The sequence below is a fragment of the Bufo bufo genome, chromosome 3 (assembly GCF_905171765.1).
Source record: "Bufo bufo chromosome 3, aBufBuf1.1, whole genome shotgun sequence".
In the NCBI taxonomy this organism is placed as follows: Eukaryota; Metazoa; Chordata; class Amphibia; order Anura; family Bufonidae; genus Bufo; species Bufo bufo.
The window spans coordinates 671,216,281-671,237,135 of NC_053391.1; the positions used below are offsets into that span (position 1 = coordinate 671,216,281).

Below are 20,855 nucleotides of genomic sequence, written 5' to 3' on the forward strand. Positions count from 1 at the left end.
TCCTCAGTGAATACATTGGAGAAAAAAATATTTAACAGCTTTGCTTTCTCCTCGTCGCTCTCTGCGACTCCCCCCTCATTACTCTTTAAAGGGCCGACACCTTCAGATTTATACTTTTTAACATTTATATAATTGAAGAACATTTTAGGGTTAGTTTTACTCTCTTTGGCAATTAATCTCTCGGTCTCTAGTTTGGCCGCTTTTATTTGTTTTTTACATGTTCTGTTTTTTTCCTTATAGTTTTTCAGTGCTTCCGTGCTACCCTCCTGTTTTAGGGTTTTATATGCTTTCTTTTTGTCATTTATTGCTTTCTTTACAGTTCTATTTATCCACATTGGTTTCTTTTTGTTCCTTAACCTTTTATTCCCATACGGTATGTACCTCTCACAATGAGATTTTAGGATGTTTTTAAAGATATCCCATTTTTTGGCTGTATTTTTATTTTTGAGGACTTTGTCCCAGTTAGTTAGGCCTATGGCCTCTCTTAGTTGGCTAAATTTAGCTTTTTTGAAGTTTGGTATTTTTGTTTCTCCCTGTAGAAACGCTCTTTTGAATGATAATTGGAAGGTTATTACTTTATGGTCACTATTTCCCAGGTGTCCCCCAACCTGCACGTCTGTTGTTCTGTCAGGTCTATTGGTTAATATTAAGTCCAGTATGGCCGTCCCTCTAGTCGGGTCCTGAACCAGTTGGGAGAGATAATTGTCTTTGGTTATTGCCAAGAATCTGTTTCCTTTATGAGATATACAAGTTTCAGTTTCCCAGTCTATATCTGGGTAGTTGAAGTCCCCCATAATAACCACCTCATTATGATTTGCCGCCTTGTCTATCTCGTTTAGTAGTAGATTTTCTGTGGACTCTGGTATATTAGGTGGTTTATAGTAGACTCCTATTAGTAATTTATTGTTGTTTTTAGCTCCATGTATCTCTACCCATAGTGACTCCACATGTTCATGTCCCTCACTTATATCTTCACGGAGTGTGGGCTTTAGACAAGATTTTACATAAAGGCAGACCCCTCCACCTCTCCGGTTTTGACGATCCTTTCTGAACAGACTGTAACCTTGTACATTAACTGCCCAGTCATAGCTATCATCCAGCCATGTCTCAGTTATTCCCACTATGTCATAGTCCTCCTCACACATCACTAATTCCAGTTCACCAGTTTTATTAGTCAGGCTTCTGGCATTAGTATACATACATATGAGAGGTTTATGTATATTTTTTACCCTACACCTTTCCTTCTGAACTGTTCTTGTCCCTCCTTCCATTTCTCCCCCAGTCCCACTACCTTGCCCCCGGTCTCTATCTGCACTATCTTCCCCTTCTATAGTGTAATTACCCTCCCCCCCAGTCCCTAGTTTAAACACTCCTCCAACCTTCTAGCCATCTTCTTCCCCAACACAGCTGCTCCTTCCCCATTGAGGTGCAGCCCGTCCCTACGATAGAGGCTGTAGCCGACAGAGAAGTCGGCCCAGTTCTCCAGGAACCCAAACCCCTCCATCCTACACCAGTTCTTGAGCCACTTGTTAATTTCCCTAATCTCCCGCTGCCTTTCTTGTGTGGCCCGTGGTACCGGTAGTATTTCGGAAAATACTACCTTTGAGGTCCTTGCCCTAAGCTTTTGCCCTAAATCCCTGAAATCATTTTTAAGGACTCTCCACCTACCCCTAACTTTGTCATTGGTTCCGATATGGACCATGACCGCTGGATCTTCTCCAGCCCCTCCCAGTAATCTGTCAACCCGATCCGCGATATGTCGAACTCTAGCGCCAGGAAGACAGCACACTGTTCGGCGATCACGTTCTTTGTGACAGATTTCCCTATCTGTTCCCCTAATAATTGAGTCTCCCACTACCAGCACCTGTCTGGCCTGCCCTGCTCTCCTGGTCCCCTGCTTACCGGAGCTGACATTCCCCTGACTGGCAGAGGAAGTGTCCGGCTGCGGCAGTGCCGTCCCTGGACTGATATCCCCCTCATCTGCCAAACGTGCAAACTTGTTGGGGTGTGTCAGATCAGGGCTAGCCTCCCTGGCACTCTTCCCTCTACCCCGCTTTCTAAATGTTACCCAGCTAGCTACCTCACTTTCCTCAGCCTCCTCTCTGTCACCCTCTCCCTCATCTACCCCAAAGAGTGCTTGCTCGGTGAGAAGCAAACTTTTTTGCAAATTGTCAATGCCTCTCAGTGTTGCAACTTGCCCATTTAGAGACTCGATTAGCGATTCCAAACGGGTAATTTGCTCACATCTTGAACAAAGAAATTCACCCTGGAACGGCTGTTCCAGGACTGCATACATCATGCAAGATGTGCACTGGACTGCGTTGTCAATTGTGCAACACATACTAAATGGGGATTACACCACAAAAGCAAAAAATACAATACAATGTAGTAATACGATACAGGCTAATTGCAGTCCCCCACAGAAGTCCCTGAATCTAAAGTCACACACTTACACAACCACACTTAATCAACCACGCGTCGCGGTCAAACTCGCGTTATATATCTGCTTATATTAATATAAATGCAGCTCACTGCACCAGCCTGGTTTGCTTCCCCTCTGGAATCAAAAAGGCTGTGCTGTTCTTACTGCTGAGTTTTTAAAGTCTCCTAATTAGACAGCCACACCCTAATTAAACAGCCACACCCTAATTGCTCACCTGTGCAACCCCTGGAGAAGGAAAAAAAAAAAGTGTTATCACAGCACAAAATACAGTCAAACACAGCCACTTATCAATGTCCACAAATAATTTAGCTCTCAGATACTCCCTCACTTAATCTTAAGTCACACACTTACACAACCACACTTAATCAACCACGCGTCGCGGTCAAACTCGCGTTATATATCTGCTTATATTAATATAAATGCAGCTCACTGCACCAGCCTGGTTTGCTTCCCCTCTGGAATCAAAAAAGTATAAGGAAATTCGGATTTGGTGCAAATCGAATTTTTCCAGGAATTCCACTTAGTCAACTTCGATTCGCTCATCTCTAATCAGGAGCCTGTGATATTGGATTATCAGTCATTTCATATTTCCTTCAAAACGAACATTCCCATCCCACCTTCTAAAAAAGGTGGTCAGATCGCTACAATCCAGGAGGGAGATTGGCCATAGACCTTACAGGGAAATTTCCCGGTGGGCCAATGCCCCATGGGGCCTCCTGAACCCTCCTTTTATGCAGTTGGCTGAGTACATAATGAGCTCTCAGTGGTAAATAACCCTGTGATACTCAAAAACTCATGTAACCGTCCAGTGACCACACATGTCCTCCTGAATTCAACTGTGGCCCACAACTGGAGGAGGAGGACAGAAAATAGCAGCTATTTATGGCCACCACACTGTTATATACGGTTCTGCTGGGACGCTATTTTGTGCTATGGTATTGCTGACCCCGCCAACTTGTGTTGCCCCTCCTTCTGTCAATTTGGACCCGCCTAAAACATGGGGCCACTTTTATTTATATTTTTCCAGGGCCACTTGGTTATCCAAAAATCAGGTGACGAGACCCACAGAGTTCAGCTAAATTTAGCGTGGGAACATAGCAGCAAGTATTTACTTTCCCTGCAGCACCACCACAGGTTGACTGCAGTATTACACTGTTCCTATTGAGATCAATGTGTTGTCGGTGTAATGGGTCCTCCAGAGAGAAAGACAATCTTTATAGTCAATGTCTACACCCATTTAATTGATGGATTGATTGAGAATTCTGTCCTGGGGCAATTAACAATAGGACTCTGGCAACTGCTGTAACAGCATGATCAGATGGTAACACATAACCTTTTTTTCAAATCTGTTTTTATTTTCTGATTGTAGATTTTTTTATTTTATTTTCTGAACATGATTATGGGGGTGGCCATCTTACCTGAGCTGTTCTTAACAGTCTTTAGAAAGAATTAAGAAAATTGCTTTATTTTAGCCCCATGGTCCATAGACAGTGGTCAGGAGAGTTTTCTGGGCATGCTCTGTGACCTGTGCAGAGGTCACTGTACAGGGAAAGAAGAGATAATCTCTGACAATCACCTATTGTGAGTGGTGGATCCTGTCTTATCTATACACAGAGGTGATATCATTACAGGCAGGATTAGAATGGCAGATAACTGGAGCAAAGAGATCAAGAAGTGGCGTCTATTATTAGGCTTAGCGGGCAGTAAGAAAAATGCAGGATTTTATGTTTTTTGTTTAAATATAGATATTGACATGAACATTTTAAAATATCATCACCAAAAATTATAAAAAAATATGTTAACCCTAAAAACATACAATAATTCATTTTATGATGACATATTACCTTTAAGACATCCCTGCTCTTTACTATAAAGTCATAGTGTGGCTCCTCATCCTTTTGAAGGAAGCCCTCAGATGTGCTCTCAGAAGTCCTTGTCTCTGCAGGTCTTGAACTCAGGACTTCCTGTATGGGAGGCAGGAACCTTTCCCTGTATAGAATAGAAGGATTTTCACTGACTAAAATCCTCAGTAGTATTCTCCCCATGCAAAATATACTGTTATTTACAGATACATCTCTATATACAGTATACCAGTGCATTGTATGGATTGTTTTAAAGGATGACAGCAAAAGTATAATTTATTTAGGAATTACAGAAACATTATAAATAACTTACAATAAATGCATCTACAAAGCTGTGGCCCTCTGTGTACAACTCTAAGTTACTTTATATACAGTAAGTCATTATAACATAATCTCCACCAACCTCTGTAAAGGTAGCACGTAGTTATGTTTTTTCGTAGTAATTTTTTAAAATTTTGCCTCCTTGTTGATTTCTGTATTTTCATATTTTAGTGCCCTACGGACACAAAAGCCACATTTGCCGTTCACATTAAAGTTGTGGGAGACTGGACAGGTATGTTTTAAAGAAATACTGAATAATCTTTTATTTCAGTGAACTGGCTTCCATTATGGCCCTCTTTGTATAATTAGGGCTCAGGGCGCCACCATTGCTCTAGTTGCACCCAAGCTCGACTCTTTTCGGTGGCCAACCCCCTCCCTCGCTGTCTTGATTGACAAGGTCAGGCAGCGGCAAAGCAGGCTGGCCAAAGGTGCATATCTTGAGTGCAAGAAAAGCAATAGTAGTATCCTCATTGCACCTAAGTTTCATATTAAGAAAAAGTATCATAACACAGGAATGGAGCCTCTGATGAACAAAAGAAAAACAGGTGGACCACAGCTACGTGTCTATGCAAACAAATGAATAGGGAGGTCGCTGGTGACATATTCCCTTTAAAGCTTCGGAATTGTGCTGGAAAAAAAAAATCAAGTTTGTAGAACCATTCCATGGCAGAAAAGGACTGGTTATATACAGTAGTCCTATCTAGAGATAAGCAAATTGCTCAAATGGGTTCAATTCAGCCGAATTGGCCAACTGATTTGATTCAGGTCTGAATCGATTCTTTCCAAAATTGAAAGTGCTCCAATTGGCCTAAAAAAAAATTCTCTTGTCTCTCATTTTTGTAACAAAAAAATAAAATATATTTATATACAGTATATACAGTATATATATATATATATATATATTCTCACTATATGTGTCTTTTTACATATACCCATGCTGGGTGAGAGAAATATCTCTCTAAAAGACAACTTTTCCCATTTTTTTTATACAAAGTTGTCATTTGACAGAGATATTTATCTCACCCAGCATGGGTATATATGTAAAAATACACCCCAAAACACATAGCCCTACTTCTCCTGAGTACGGCGATACCACATGTGTGACACTTTTTTGCAGCCTAGGTGCGCAAAGGGGCCCACATTCCAAAGAGCACCTTTAGGATTTTACAGGGCATTTTTAACACATTTGGATTTCAAATGACTTCCTATACATTAGGGCCCCTAAAATGCCAGGGCAGTATAAATACCCCACAAGTGACCCCATTTTGGAAAGAAGACACCCAAGGTATTCCGTGAGGGGCATGGCGAGTTTCTAGAATTTATTTTTTTTGCCACAAGTTAGCGGAAAATTATGATTTTTTTATTTATTTTTTTCCTTACAAAGTCTCAAATTCCACTAACTTGTGACAAAAAATAAAAACTTCCATGAACTCACTATGCCCATCACGAAATACCTTGGGGTGTCTTCTTTCCAAAATGGGGTTACTTGTGGGGTAGTTATACTGCCCTGGCATTTTAGGGGCCCTAATGCATGAGAAGTAGTTTGAAATTCAAATGTGTAAAAAATGTCCTGTGAAATCCTAAAGGTGCTCTTTAGAATGTGGGCCCCTTTTCCCACCTAGGCTGCAAAAAAGTGTCACACATGTGGTATCGCCATACTCAGGAGAAGTAGGGCAATGTGTTTTGGGGTGTATTTTTACATATACCCATGCTGGGTGAGAGAAATATCTCTGTAAAAGTCAACTTTTCCCATTTTTTTATACAAAGTTGTCATTTTAGAGAGATATTTCTCTCACCCAGCATGGGTATATGTAAAAAGACACCCCCAAAACGCATTGCCCTACTTCTACTGAGTACGCAATACCACATGTGTGACACTTTTTTGCAGCCTAGGTGCGCAAAGGGGCCCAAATTCCTTTTAGGAGGGCATTTTTAGACATTTGGATTCCAGACTTCTTCTCACGCTTTAGGGCCCCTAAAATGCCAGGGCAGTATAAATACCCCACATGTGACCCCATTTTAGAAAAAAGACACCCCAAGGTATTCCGTGAGGGGCATGGCGAGTTCATAGAAGTTGTTTTTTTTGGCACAAGTTAGCGGAAATTGATTTTTATATTTTTTTTCTCACAAAGTCTCCCTTTCCGCTAACTTGTGACAAAAAGTTCAATCTTTCATGGACTCAATATTCCCCTCAGCGAATACCTTGGGGTGTCTTCTTTCCGAAATGGGGTCACTTGTGGGGTATTTATACTGCCCTGGCATTTTAGGGGCCCTAAAGCATGAGAAGAAGTCTGGAATATAAATGTCTAAAAAAATTTACGCATTTGGATTCCGTGAGGGGTATGGGGAGTTCATGTGAGATTTTATTTTTTGTCACAAGTTAGTGGAATATGAGACTTTGTAAGAAAAAACAAAAAAAACAAAACAAAAAAAACAATTTCCGCTAACTTGTTTAAAAAAAAAAAAAATCAAAAGTGATCTTTTTATAGCGCCGCAGCGATTTTACGGTGTTTTTGCAGTGATCATAAAAAAAAAAAACGGTCACTGCGGTGGGGCGGACTGAACGCAAGTGTTCGCATAAGATCAGGCCTGATCGGGCGAACACTGCGTTTTTTGTAGAGCCTATAGAACATGTCCTATTTTTGTCCGCAATTGCGGACAAGAAAAGGCATTTTCTATATAGTTCTGACAATGTGCGGATCTGCAAAATGCGGAAAGCACATTGCCGGTGTCCGTGTTTTGCGGATCCGCGGTGTCCGTGTTTTGCGGTTCCGCGGTGTCCGTGTTTTGCGGATCCGCGGATCCGCAAAACACATACGGACGTCTGAATGGAGCCTTACAGGGGGGTGATCAGGGAGTCTATATGGTCTGATCACCCCCCTGTAAGGCTCCATTCAGATGTCCATATGGAGCCTTACAGGGGGATGATCAGGGAGTCTATTTGGGGTGATCACCCCCTTGTAAGGCTCCATTCAGACGTCCGTATGTGTTTTGCGGATCCGCGGATCCGCAAAACACATACGGATGTCTAAATGGAGCCTTACAGGGGGGTGATCACCCCAAATAGACTCCCTTGTCATTGAGCACCCCTCTGTAAGGCTTCATTCAGACGTCCGTATGTGTTTTGCGGATCCGCGGATCTGTGGATCCGCAAAACACATACGGACGTCTGAATGGAGCCTTACAGGGGGGTGATCAATGACAGGGGGGTGATCAGTGACAGGGGGGTTATCATGGAGTCTATATGGGGTGATCAGGGGTTAATAAGGGGTTAATAAGTGACAGGGGGGGTGTAGTGTAGTGGTGTTTGGTGCTAATTTACAGAGCTGCCTGTGTCCTCTGGTGGTCGATCCAAGCAAAAGGGACCACCAGAGGACCAGGTAGCCGGGAATATTAGACGCTGTTATCAAAACAGCGTCTAATATACCTTTAAGGGGTTAAAAAAAATCGGATTTACAGCCTGCCAGCGAATGATCGCCGCTGGCAGGCTGCAGATCCACTCGATTACCTGCAGTTCATGTGAACGCGCGCGCCTGCGTGCGCGCGTTCACAGGAAATCTCGCCTATCGCGAGATGACGCGTAGGTGCGTGATTGTGCCTGAGTCAGCCGCCTCCGGAACGCGATCCTGCGGTTAAAGACATACTTGGAAAACATTACATACAGCGCTACAGAACATACAGGATAATACAGCGCCACATACCTCTTCCATCCAGTGATGTCTCTTCTCTTATGTAGATATTCTCTTTCCTCTTCTTCTCCTGTTAGACCAGACCACCATGGTGACTTCTTTCAGCCTCTGCATAGTTTAACAAACAGACATCTTATTTTCTTACTTTTCCATCATCCTCCCACCTTCTCAACACCCCATCCTGCCACCCCCAATACTGTGTCCACTGTGCTCCCCAATACTCTCCAGCAGAAACAGTCCCCCTGAAAATACTGGTACCACACAGATAATTTGTCAGTACGAAAACAACCCTTTATTTTATGCGCTAGTACAAAAAAAATCCTCCCTTCCTTTCAGATCAGATCCCCCATATAAAACTCTAAATAAGATCCCTCCATCTCAGACCAAACCCCCTTTAGACCTCATATAATACCCCAGTTTTAAACCTCAGATCAGACTCCCATTAGACCTCCAAACCCCCCTATAAGACCCCCATTAGACCTCCTGACCACCATATCTGACCCCCATTAGACCTCTAGACCCCCAATCAGACCTCCAGACCCCCCAGTCAGACCTCAAGGCCCCACAGTTGGACCTCCAGACCCCCAATCCGACCTCCAGACCACCCAGTCGGACCTCAGGACCCACCAATAGACCACTCCTGACCTTCCCAGTCAGACCTCCTGACCCCCCCAGTCAGACCTCCAGACCCCCCATAGACCACTCCAGACCCCCATTAGACCTCTCCAGACCCCCATTAGACCTCCATATAAGACCTCAGATCAGACTGTAATATTTACCTCTCTTGCTGCCACTCTCCCTGTCCTGGCTGTCTTCTCTTCTCAGGGTCTGCGCTGCAGACACCTGACCTCTTACAGCATCAGGTCAGAGTGTGCTTTGTACGTCCTGACGCTTCAGGCAGCCAGGACACAGCAGCGCGGACCTTGAGAAGAGCAAGCAGGAGGAGAGGTAAGTACTGTACAGCACTCACAGCGCTTCTCTCGCCCTCCTCCTGCAGACTAGTGAGCGCATCCATTATGGAAGAGCTCACTACTAGTATTCCTTTTATAAGATGCACTGCATCTTATAAAAGGAAAAGCAATGAGCGCCACCATCTGTATTCATGGACGCGCTCATTGTGTCTGGCACCCCCCCTAAGAGCCGGCACCCAGGGCAGATGCCCCGCCCCAGGCACGCCACTGCCGTGGCATGTTAAAAGGATTCAAATAGACAATTTATCAGCCCTGTCGGGCATCTGTCAGGTGGCATACACCTGCATATCCTAAGGAAATTTAGTAATGTAATAGACAGACCCTTTTATTCTGATATTTAAGGACTCTGTAATGTCAGGGTCTGTTTCACAGGATTGGCACTTAGCAATAATGTTGCCAGTATTAAAAGAGAGGTGAGCTAGGAAACTATAGGTCGGTAAGTCGAAGGCTACTTTCACACTAGTGGCAGCTTTCTCCAGCAGGCTGTTCAGGCGGGGGAACAGGCTGCTGGATCCGTGCTGCCGCTAGTGCACTGTGCCGCCGGAGGTCCGCTCCAGCCCCATTGCCATGTCGTAGTTTTATTCCGGCCGCCTGTCGTCATGATTGCCGTACTGCGGCCGGACCTCCGGCCCATCCACATTATAGTCAATGGGGCCGGAGTGGACTTCTGGTGGAACGGTGCACTAGCGGCAGCACGAATCTGGCAGGCTGTTCCTATGCTGGAACAGCCTGCCGGAGAAGGCTGCCGCTAGTGTGAAAGTAGCCTAACACTTGTTGTAGGTAAACTGTATAAAGGGTTTCTAAGAAATGCTATCCTGGAGTATCTCAATGGAAATAAGTGCATAACGCCGTATCAGCACACATTTATGAGGGATTGGTCAAACTAATCTAATCTATGAAGAGGTAAGTTGTAGACTGGACCACAGTGGCATTTGATACTGTGCCACAAAAAAGGTTACATAAAATGAGAAATGCTTGGACTGAGAAAAAATGTTTGCATGTCGGTAAGTAACTGGGTCAGTGATAGAAAACAGAGGGTGGGCATGCTCTTGATCAGATTCAAGCATGTCTCGACAGAAATCTGTTCATAGGTCTCTTCTACACATTCCCAATGTTGGTGCATGCTAGTCAACTCACTTAGGTACAAATACAGCTTTTTCTTCAACTCTACCCACAAGTGTTCGATTGGGTTGAGGTCTGGGGACTATGGGAGCCAATCCAGCAACTCTACTTCATTTGTTCGCCAATCTCAACATATGCTTTTGGTTGTTGTCCCGCTGGAACACTATGTCGTCCTTTTCTTACCCATAATACTCGAGTGTACGAAGTAACTCTTGTAGGATACTCACATATAGCTCAGCATTGAGATCAACATCGATCCTGGTCAAGTATCCAATGCCTTTGGCTGAGAAACAACCCCATATAATCAGGCTTCCTCCACCAAACTTGACAGTTCCTTAAATTTCTCGATCCGTTAGGCCCCTTTTCTCTTGTTCCTTCCAGACCCCTTTGCACCCATCAGAGCCCAGTCTATTGACTTTCGCATCATCACTCCAAATCACCTATTTCCAATCTTCTATTGTTCACTGTTTGTACTTTTTTGCATACTCAAGCCGTTTCTTATGATGATATTGAAGTCGAGGCTTCTTAAACCTTCTTCCGGGCCACCATTCCAGACTTGTGTAATGTGCGTTGCACAGTGCTTGCATGGATGTCTGTGATCTCACTATTATGAGCATACGAGCCACCTCCACTGCTGTGTTTATTGCGCCAGAACTGATAAACCTTGTGATGAGCCGACTTGTTGACTCCGATATTTTGCCTGTACGTCCACCTCTTGGCTTTGGGATGGATGGACGGACTTCATTTCATATTCTTCTAACTTTCATGGTACTCACATGATGTAGTTTGGCAATTTTCTTGGCTGAGATACTGCTATCGATGAGCTGGATGATGCTGTTTCTCTTTTCTTGGGAAATCTTCTTCATGGCTGCTCCTGGATTCAAACCAATGACCTTTCACTTGGGAATCAACCAAATAACACACTGAGCTATTAGGGAATGTGAGAACAGGTTGTAATTTGTAGTATACAAGAAGAAAAAGATTGTTCCCCCATCAGGAGCAAAACAGTAACAATGCAGTTACATGACAAGAATCTGCATAAATAATCCTATGCTAAATAGCTGCAAGTCCAATTTGTATGAGATAGCAAAGACGATAGTCTATAAAATGATAGGAGTCTCACGCTTGAAGCTGTAGTGGATGATGAGATATGGAGCCTGAAAGTCAAAAGTTGAAAAGATTGTTACCCGTTTGCTCGTCAGTGAATTCCGATTGCCGGATTGGAATCAGGAATACATTTTTCCCCTAAAATAAGCAAAATTGGTTTCTACCTCATGAGTTTTTTTTTTTACCATCCTCTGGATCCACTTTGCAGGATAACAGGCTGAACTTACAAACTAAACCGTCAAGTCCCATTATTATGACTAGTTTCTATTTTCGACGTCGGCAGAGTTTAGCTCATGAACGAAGTAATGTGTGGTGAGCTGGCTTCGTGGATGGTATATATGGTGGGTGATGTGCTGTCTGCACACAAATCCCTCATTCCTGTCATGGGTAAAAAGGACGATTTATAAGAGTTTCAAAAAGGGATGATTGGGTGGCGGTATTTCTGAGACTGTGCAGTTTGTGACCCTTTTATTCTGATATTTAAGGACTCTGTAATGTCAGGGTCTGTTTCACAGGATTGGCACTTAGCAATAATGTTGCCAGTATTAAAAGAGAGGTGAGCTAGGAAACTATAGGTCGGTAAGTCGAAGGCTACTTTCACACTAGTGGCAGCTTTCTCCAGCAGGCTGTTCAGGCGAGGGAACAGGCTGCTGGATCCGTGCTGCCGCTAGTGCACTGTGCCGCCGGAGGTCCGCTCCAGCCCCATTGCCATGTCGTAGTTTTATTCCGGCCGCCTGTCGTCATGATTGCCGTACTGCGGCCGGACCTCCGGCCCATCCACATTATAGTCAATGGGGCCGGAGTGGACTTCTGGTGGAACGGTGCACTAGCGGCAGCACGAATCTGGCAGGCTGTTCCTATGCTGGAACAGCCTGCCGGAGAAGGCTGCCGCTAGTGTGAAAGTAGCCTAACACTTGTTGTAGGTAAACTGTATAAAGGGTTTCTAAGAAATGCTATCCTGGAGTATCTCAATGGAAATAAGTGCATAACGCCGTATCAGCACACATTTATGAGGGATTGGTCAAACTAATCTAATCTATGAAGAGGTAAGTTGTAGACTGGACCACAGTGGCATTTGATACTGTGCCACAAAAAAGGTTACATAAAATGAGAAATGCTTGGACTGAGAAAAAATGTTTGCATGTCGGTAAGTAACTGGGTCAGTGATAGAAAACAGAGGGTGGGCATGCTCTTGATCAGATTCAAGCATGTCTCGACAGAAATCTGTTCATAGGTCTCTTCTACACATTCCCAATGTTGGTGCATGCTAGTCAACTCACTTAGGTACAAATACAGCTTTTTCTTCAACTCTACCCACAAGTGTTCGATTGGGTTGAGGTCTGGGGACTATGGGAGCCAATCCAGCAACTCTACTTCATTTGTTCGCCAATCTCAACATATGCTTTTGGTTGTTGTCCCGCTGGAACACTATGTCGTCCTTTTCTTACCCATAATACTCGAGTGTACGAAGTAACTCTTGTAGGATACTCACATATAGCTCAGCATTGAGATCAACATCGACCCTGGTCAAGTATCCAATGCCTTTGGCTGAGAAACAACCCCATATAATCAGGCTTCCTCCACCAAACTTGACAGTTCCTTAAATTTCTCGATCCGTTAGGCCCCTTTTCTCTTGTTCCTTCCAGACCCCTTTGCACCCATCAGAGCCCAGTCTATTGACTTTCGCATCATCACTCCAAATCACCTATTTCCAATCTTCTATTGTTCACTGTTTGTACTTTTTTGCATACTCAAGCCGTTTCTTATGATGATATTGAAGTCGAGGCTTCTTAAACCTTCTTCCGGGCCACCATTCCAGACTTGTGTAATGTGCGTTGCACAGTGCTTGCATGGATGTCTGTGATCTCACTATTATGAGCATACGAGCCACCTCCACTGCTGTGTTTATTGCGCCAGAACTGATAAACCTTGTGATGAGCCGACTTGTTGACTCCGATATTTTGCCTGTACGTCCACCTCTTGGCTTTGGGATGGATGGACGGACTTCATTTCATATTCTTCTAACTTTCATGGTACTCACATGATGTAGTTTGGCAATTTTCTTGGCTGAGATACTGCTATCGATGAGCTGGATGATGCTGTTTCTCTTTTCTTGGGAAATCTTCTTCATGGCTGCTCCTGGATTCAAACCAATGACCTTTCACTTGGGAATCAACCAAATAACACACTGAGCTATTAGGGAATGTGAGAACAGGTTGTAATTTGTAGTATACAAGAAGAAAAAGATTGTTCCCCCATCAGGAGCAAAACAGTAACAATGCAGTTACATGACAAGAATCTGCATAAATAATCCTATGCTAAATAGCTGCAAGTCCAATTTGTATGAGATAGCAAAGACGATAGTCTATAAAATGATAGGAGTCTCACGCTTGAAGCTGTAGTGGATGATGAGATATGGAGCCTGAAAGTCAAAAGTTGAAAAGATTGTTACCCGTTTGCTCGTCAGTGAATTCCGATTGCCGGATTGGAATCAGGAATACATTTTTCCCCTAAAATAAGCAAAATTGGTTTCTACCTCATGAGTTTTTTTTTTTACCATCCTCTGGATCCACTTTGCAGGATAACAGGCTGAACTTACAAACTAAACCGTCAAGTCCCATTATTATGACTAGTTTCTATTTTCGACGTCGGCAGAGTTTAGCTCATGAACGAAGTAATGTGTGGTGAGCTGGCTTCGTGGATGGTATATATGGTGGGTGATGTGCTGTCTGCACACAAATCCCTCATTCCTGTCATGGGTAAAAAGGACGATTTATAAGAGTTTCAAAAAGGGATGATTGGGTGGCGGTATTTCTGAGACTGTGCAGTTTGTGAACCGTTCGTTGCTACTGTGGTGAAAGTGTACAAATTGTAAATAAGTGATGATGAAACTGCGTAAGAGGACATGCTATTGATGTGAGAAGTAAATGTGGCAGGCGCAGCACTATGAAGTGCCTTTTGCGCTGTGGCATTAGAAGAATTTTGATATCTCTGACTTTTAGTCTAACCAGACTGTCTATTACTTTGTAATTCCTCTAGCGCCGTTCTATGGAAACAGTAGGTTTAGAGAGCACACCAAATGCATTAAATAACTTCTTTATTAACTTAAACTTTTCTTCATATATAGAGTTGAGCGAACACCTAGATGTTCGGGTTCGGGGAGTTCGGCCGAACTTTAAAAAAAAGTTCGGGTTCGGGACCCGAACTTGTTCCGAACTTGAACCCGAACCCCATTAAAGTCAATGGGGACCCGAACTTCACTGGTTATAACGGAAAATAATAGTATTAGCTTTTTCAGATCGTGAAAACTCAGATCCGACAGTATATTCTAACACAGAGGCGTTCCCATGGTGATGGGGACGCTTCAAGTTAGAATATACTAAGAACTGTGTACATAACTGCCCCCTTATACCTGGCAGCACCCGATCTCTTATAGGGGGCTGTGATCCGCACAATTAACCCCTCAGGTGCCGCACCTGAGGGGTTAATTGTGCGGATCACAGCCCCTTGTAAGAGATCGGGTGCTGCCAGGCAGTAGGGGCAACACCCCCCTCCCTCCCCAGTATTAAAATCATTGGTGGCCAGTGTGTTCCCTCACCCCCACCCCCCCTATTAAAATCATTGGTGGATAGTGCGGCCCCCCCCCCCCCCTATTAAAATCATTGGTGTCCAGTGCGGCCTCCCCTCTCCCCCCCTTAATTAAAATCATTGGTTAACAACCCCCCTCCCCCCCCCCATTATTGGTGGCAGTGGAGCGGCAGTTCCGATTGGAGTCCCAGTTTAATCGCTGGGGCTTTGATCGGTTACCATGGCTACTGCAGTCCTGGCTGCCATGGTTACTTAGCACTTTTAGCAGCATTATACTTACGTGTGCTGTCTGTGGCCGGCCGGGCGCTCCTCCTACTGGTAAATGACAGGTCTGTGCTATAATCAAGCAGGGGGCAGTTATGTACACAGTTCTTAGTATATTCTAACTTGAAGCGTCCCCATCACTATTGGAACGCCTCTGTGTTAGAATATACTGTCGGATCTGAGTTTTCAAGATCTAACCCAAATCCGATGGTATATTCTAACATATACAAACTGAAAAGACTAGCGTGGTATTAGCAGGAGGTGCTCAAACCCACATGCAGTCGTGCATATATATAGGGGAGCAAATCCTGCATTTGTGGCCCGTTGCTAATTGCGATCCCCAGCAAAAATGCATACGGTGGAGGATGCCCGCAGTGAACCACAAGTACCACAATAGACATCCTACACAATTTAACAATTGTGTGGATGTCAATCAATATAAAAATATAACAAAAAAATATAACAAAAAAATAGCAAAGACAGAAGCACTCTGCAGTCTTACTAAACCCTCAAACTGATTTTAAAATTGAGAGATTAGTCAAAATGTCCTACGGTGAGGCGTTCCCATGGTGATGGGGATGCTTCAAGTTAAATATACCATCGGATTGGAGAGGGCACTCCTCCTACTGGTAAGTGACAGTTCTGTGCTATAAGCAATGCGCCGCACAGACCTTTCACTTACCAGTAGGAGGAGCGCCGGCCGGCCACAGACAGCGCATGTAAGTATAATGCTGCTAAAAGTGCTAAGTAACCATGGCAGCCAGGACTGCAGTAGCGTCTTGGCTGTCATGGTAACCGATCGGAGCTTCAGCGATTAAACTGGGACTCCGATCGGAACTGCCGCTCCGCTGCCACCAATGATGGGGGGGGGGGGGTTGTTAACCAATGATTTTAATTAGGGGGGGGAGGAGAGGCCGCACTGGACACCAATGATTTTAATAGGGGGTGGGGGGCCGCACTAGCCACTAATGATTTTAATATGGGGTGGGGGGGCCGCACTAGCCACCAATGATTTTAATAGGGAGGGGGTGGGGGGGGCCGCACTGGTCACCAATGATTTTAATACTGGGGAGGGAGGGAGGGGGGGCCGCACTGGCCACCAATGATTTTAATACTGAGGAGGGAGGGGGGTCTGGCCCCCTGCTGCCTGGCAGCACCTGATCTCTTACAGGGGGCTGTGATCCGCACAATTAACCCCTCAGGTGTGGCAGGAGCGTTATGTCCACAGTTCTCAGTATATTCTAACTTGAAGCGTCCCCATCACCATGGGAATGCCTCTGTGTTAGAATATACTGTCGGATCTGAGTTTTCACGATCTAACTCAAATCCGATGGTATATTCTAACATAGAGGCGTTCCCATGGTGATGGGGACGCTTCAAGTTAAAATATACCATCGGATTTGAGAAAACTCTGATCAGATGGTATATTTATATTGCCCGAACACCGAACCCGAACCCTTACTGAAATGTTCGGGTTCGGGTGCCGAACACCGTAAAGTTCGGTACAAACCTGAACTTTACTGTTCGGGTTCACTCAACCCTATTCATATATAATACTGCTGCCTCCGCAGCAGATAGTCCATGTACATAACACGTGTTGAAAAGATATCACAAAATGGCGGTATGATTAAGATGGTGGTTTAACTGTTCAATCTTGTCATTCAACATAAAATGGAGGATAGATTTCTCACTTTAAGTTATTTAAGAACTTTATGATCTCTCTAAGAGGTATATCTGAGGTCTAACTAATAGTTCTGCTTGCTCAACTTGGTTTGCAGTTTGCAGTATGCAATTGCTTATGATCTCGTATGAGCAGTTTACAGTTTGTATGGAATCTGGTTTGTATTCTTGCAATTTGGATTGTGAACACACATATAACCGGTTCAGTATACAGTTCTAATCACTATACTAACAGTAGGAACATTATATAACTGTTTTAAATACCTATTTTGGCCTCTCTGCTTCTATAAAAACACAGCTCTCAGTGGAGTGAATGTCTCTTCAGCTCCTGTCTCTGGTGAATAATGATTCTAGCAACTCCTGCTAGGGGAATTCCCAGACAGACTGTGTGTGAGGCTGGCTGTGATTGGTGAAAACTCTTTCTCTGTGAGAAGCTGGCTGTGATAGGTCTAGACTTCTGCCCAGTAATAACAGATTGACACTATGCTTTCTGTTGTTTCTGCTGTGTCACTGAGCTTACCTTACATTACAAAATAAATCTTAAAGGCATATTATCTTTTTTTGCTTCTGTGAACACAAAATATAACAGTTATATGACATCCAAAACATGATGTCACAGTAAATAACTCTGCTTTGTCTTTAACACATAAACATAGGAACTGTATTAAGGCTATTGGCAGGTCTAACTGTATACACATATAAGCTATACTAGCAACCTAGGACAGGTCTTAGCTGGCCAGCTACAGTGAAGGTTGGCTACAAAGGTGCACAAGAGTGGACCAACGTGCTACGGTGGAGCAATTCACCACCAAAATTAATCAGGGGGCTACCAGATATGTATCTAAAACAAAAGTCCAGAGAACGCTACTGCAAATGGGGCTCCGAAGCAGACGGACGGTCGATGCACCTTTGCTAATGTAGTTGCATCATCAGAAATCGCTATAATTATTATGGTAATTTCGGTATTAGACCTCCGCTGATTGGCAAAGGGTTACCTTCTCTGATGAGTCACATTTTCTGATTGTTTAAACGGATGGTCGTTAGCTTGTCAGGCGAGAAACATCAGAGAACAAACACCCTGCAACAATGGCTGGAAGAACACAAGCTGGTGGTGGCTGCGTTATGGTCTGGGGAATGTTTTTGTAGCATTCCCTAGGCCATTCATCCATGTGGAAGGCAGTCTCAACCAATTTGGGTATGAATCCATCCTTGCAGATTACGTACACCCATACAGTGAATATAAAAAGTCTACACACCCCTGTTAAAATGTCAGGTGTCTGTGATGTAAAAAATGAGACAAAGATAAATCATTTCAGAACTTTTTCCACCTTTAATGTGACCTATAAACTGTACCACTCAATTGAAAAACAAACTGAAATCTTTGGAGGTGGAGGAAAGAAAACAAAAACAAACTAAAAAAATGTGGATGCATAAGTGTGCACATCCTCTTATAACTGGGGATGTAGCTGTGTTCAGAATTAAGCAATCACATTCAAAATCATGTTAAATAGGAGTCAGCATACACCTGCCATCAATTAAAGTGCCTCTGATTAACCCCAAATAAAGTTCAGCTGCTCTAGTTGGTCTTTCCTGAAATTTTCACAGTCGCTTCCCACAGCAAAAGCCATGGTCCACAGAGAGCTTCCAAAGCATCAGAGGGATCTCATTGTTAAAAGGTATCAGTCAGGAGAAGGGTACAAAAGAATTTCCAAGGCATTAGATATACCATGGAACGCAGTGAAGACAGTCATCATCAAGTGTGGAAAATATGACACAACAGTGACATTACCAAGAACTGGACGTCCCTCCAAAATTGATGAAAAGACGAGAAGAAATCTGGTCTTGGAGGCTACCAAGAGGCCTACAGCAGCATTAAAGGAGCTGCAGGAATATCTGGCAAGTTCTGGCTGTGTGGTACATGTGACAACAATCTCCCGTATTCTTCATATGTCTGGGCTATGGGGTAGAGTGGCAAGACGAAAGCCTTTTCTTACGAAGAAAAACAGCCAAGCCAGGCTACATTTTTCAAAAACACATCTGAAGTCTCCCAAAAGCATGTGGGAAAAGGTGTTTTGGTCTGATGAAACCAAGGTTGAACTTTTTGGCCATACAGGGAGTGCAGAATTATTAGGCAAGTTGTATTTTTGAGGATTAATTTTATTATTGAACAACAACCATGTTCTCAATGAACCCAAAAAACTCATTAATATCAAAGCTGAATATTTTTGGAAGTAGTTTTTAGTTTGTTTTTAGTTTTAGCTATTTTAGGGGGATATCTGTGTGTGCAGGTGACTATTACTGTGCATAATTATTAGGCAACTTAACAAAAAACAAATATATACCCATTTCAATTATTTATTTTTACCAGTGAAACCAATATAACATCTAAACATTCACAAATATACATTTCTGACATTCAAAAACAAAACAAAAACAAATCAGTGACCAATATAGCCACCTTTCTTTGCAAGGACACTCAAAAGCCTGCCATCCATGGATTCTGTCAGTGTTTTGATCTGTTCACCATCAACATTGCGTGCAGCAGCAACCACAGCCTCCCAGACACTGTTCAGAGAGGTGTACTGTTTTCCCTCCTTGTAAATCTCACATTTGATGATGGACCACAGGTTCTCAATGGGGTTCAGATCAGGTGAACAAGGAGGCCATGTCATTAGATTTTCTTCTTTTATACCCTTTCTTGCCAGCCACGCTGTGGAGTACTTGGACGTGTGTGATGGAGCATTGTCCTGCATGAAAATCATGTTTTTCTTGAAGGATGCAGACTTCTTCCTGTACCACTGCTTGAAGAAGGTGTCTTCCAGAAACTGGCAGTAGGACTGGGAGTTGAGCTTGACTCCATCCTCTACCCGAAAAGGCCCCACAAGCTCATCTTTGATGATACCAGCCCAAACCAGTACTCCACCTCCACCTTGCTGGCGTCTGAGTCGGACTGGAGCTCTCTGCCCTTTACCAATCCAGCCACGGGCCCATCCATCTGGCCCATCAAGACTCACTCTCATTTCATCAGTCCATAAAACCTTAGAAAAATCAGTCTTGAGATATTTCTTTGCCCAGTCTTGACGTTTCAGCTTGTGTGTCTTGTTCAGTGGTGGTCGTCTTTCAGCCTTTCTTACCTTGACCATGTCTCTGAGTATTGCACACCTTGTGCTTTTGGGCACTCCAGTGATGTTGCAGCTCTGAAATATGGCCAAACTGGTGGCAAGTGGCATCTTGGCAGCTGCACGCTTGACTTTTCTCAGTTCATGGGCAGTTATTTTGTGCCTTGGTTTTTCCACACGCTTCTTGCGACCCTGTTGACTATTTTGAATGAAACGCTTGATTGTTCGATGATCACGCTTCAGAAGCATTGCAATTTTAAGAGTGCTGCATCCCTCTGCAAGATATCTCACTATTTTTGACTTTTCTGAGCCTGTCAAGTCCTTCTTTTGACCCATTTTGCCAAAGGAAAGGAAGTTGCCTAATAATTATGCACACCTAATATAGGGTGTTGATGTCATTAGACCACACCCCTTCTCATTACAGAGATGCACATCACCTAATATGCTTAATTGGTAGTAGGCTTTCGAGCCTATACAGCTTGGAGTAAGACAACATGCATAAAGAGGATGATGTGGTCAAAATACTCATTTGCCTAATAATTCTGCACGCAGTGTAATTCCAAAAGATATGTTTGGCCCAAGAACAACACTGCACATGACCAAAAGAACACCATACCCACAGTGAAGCATGGTAGTGGCAGCATCATGCCAAGGGGCTGTTCTTCTTCAGCTGGAACTGGGGCCTTAGT

The 20,855-nt window shown here is 43.7% G+C and overlaps 1 protein-coding gene across 2 annotated transcripts in view; it reads left to right on the forward strand.

Annotated features, from left to right (window-relative positions):
• Window positions 1-20,855, forward strand: part of NOX4 (NADPH oxidase 4) — a 260,925-nt gene that overhangs the window by 119,867 nt on the left and 120,203 nt on the right. For both annotated transcript variants that reach the window (XM_040426362.1, XM_040426363.1), the window contains one exon: window positions 4,798-4,858. In XM_040426362.1, the coding sequence (XP_040282296.1) occupies window positions 4,798-4,858 (61 nt within the window). The remainder of the gene's footprint in view (window positions 1-4,797; window positions 4,859-20,855) is intronic.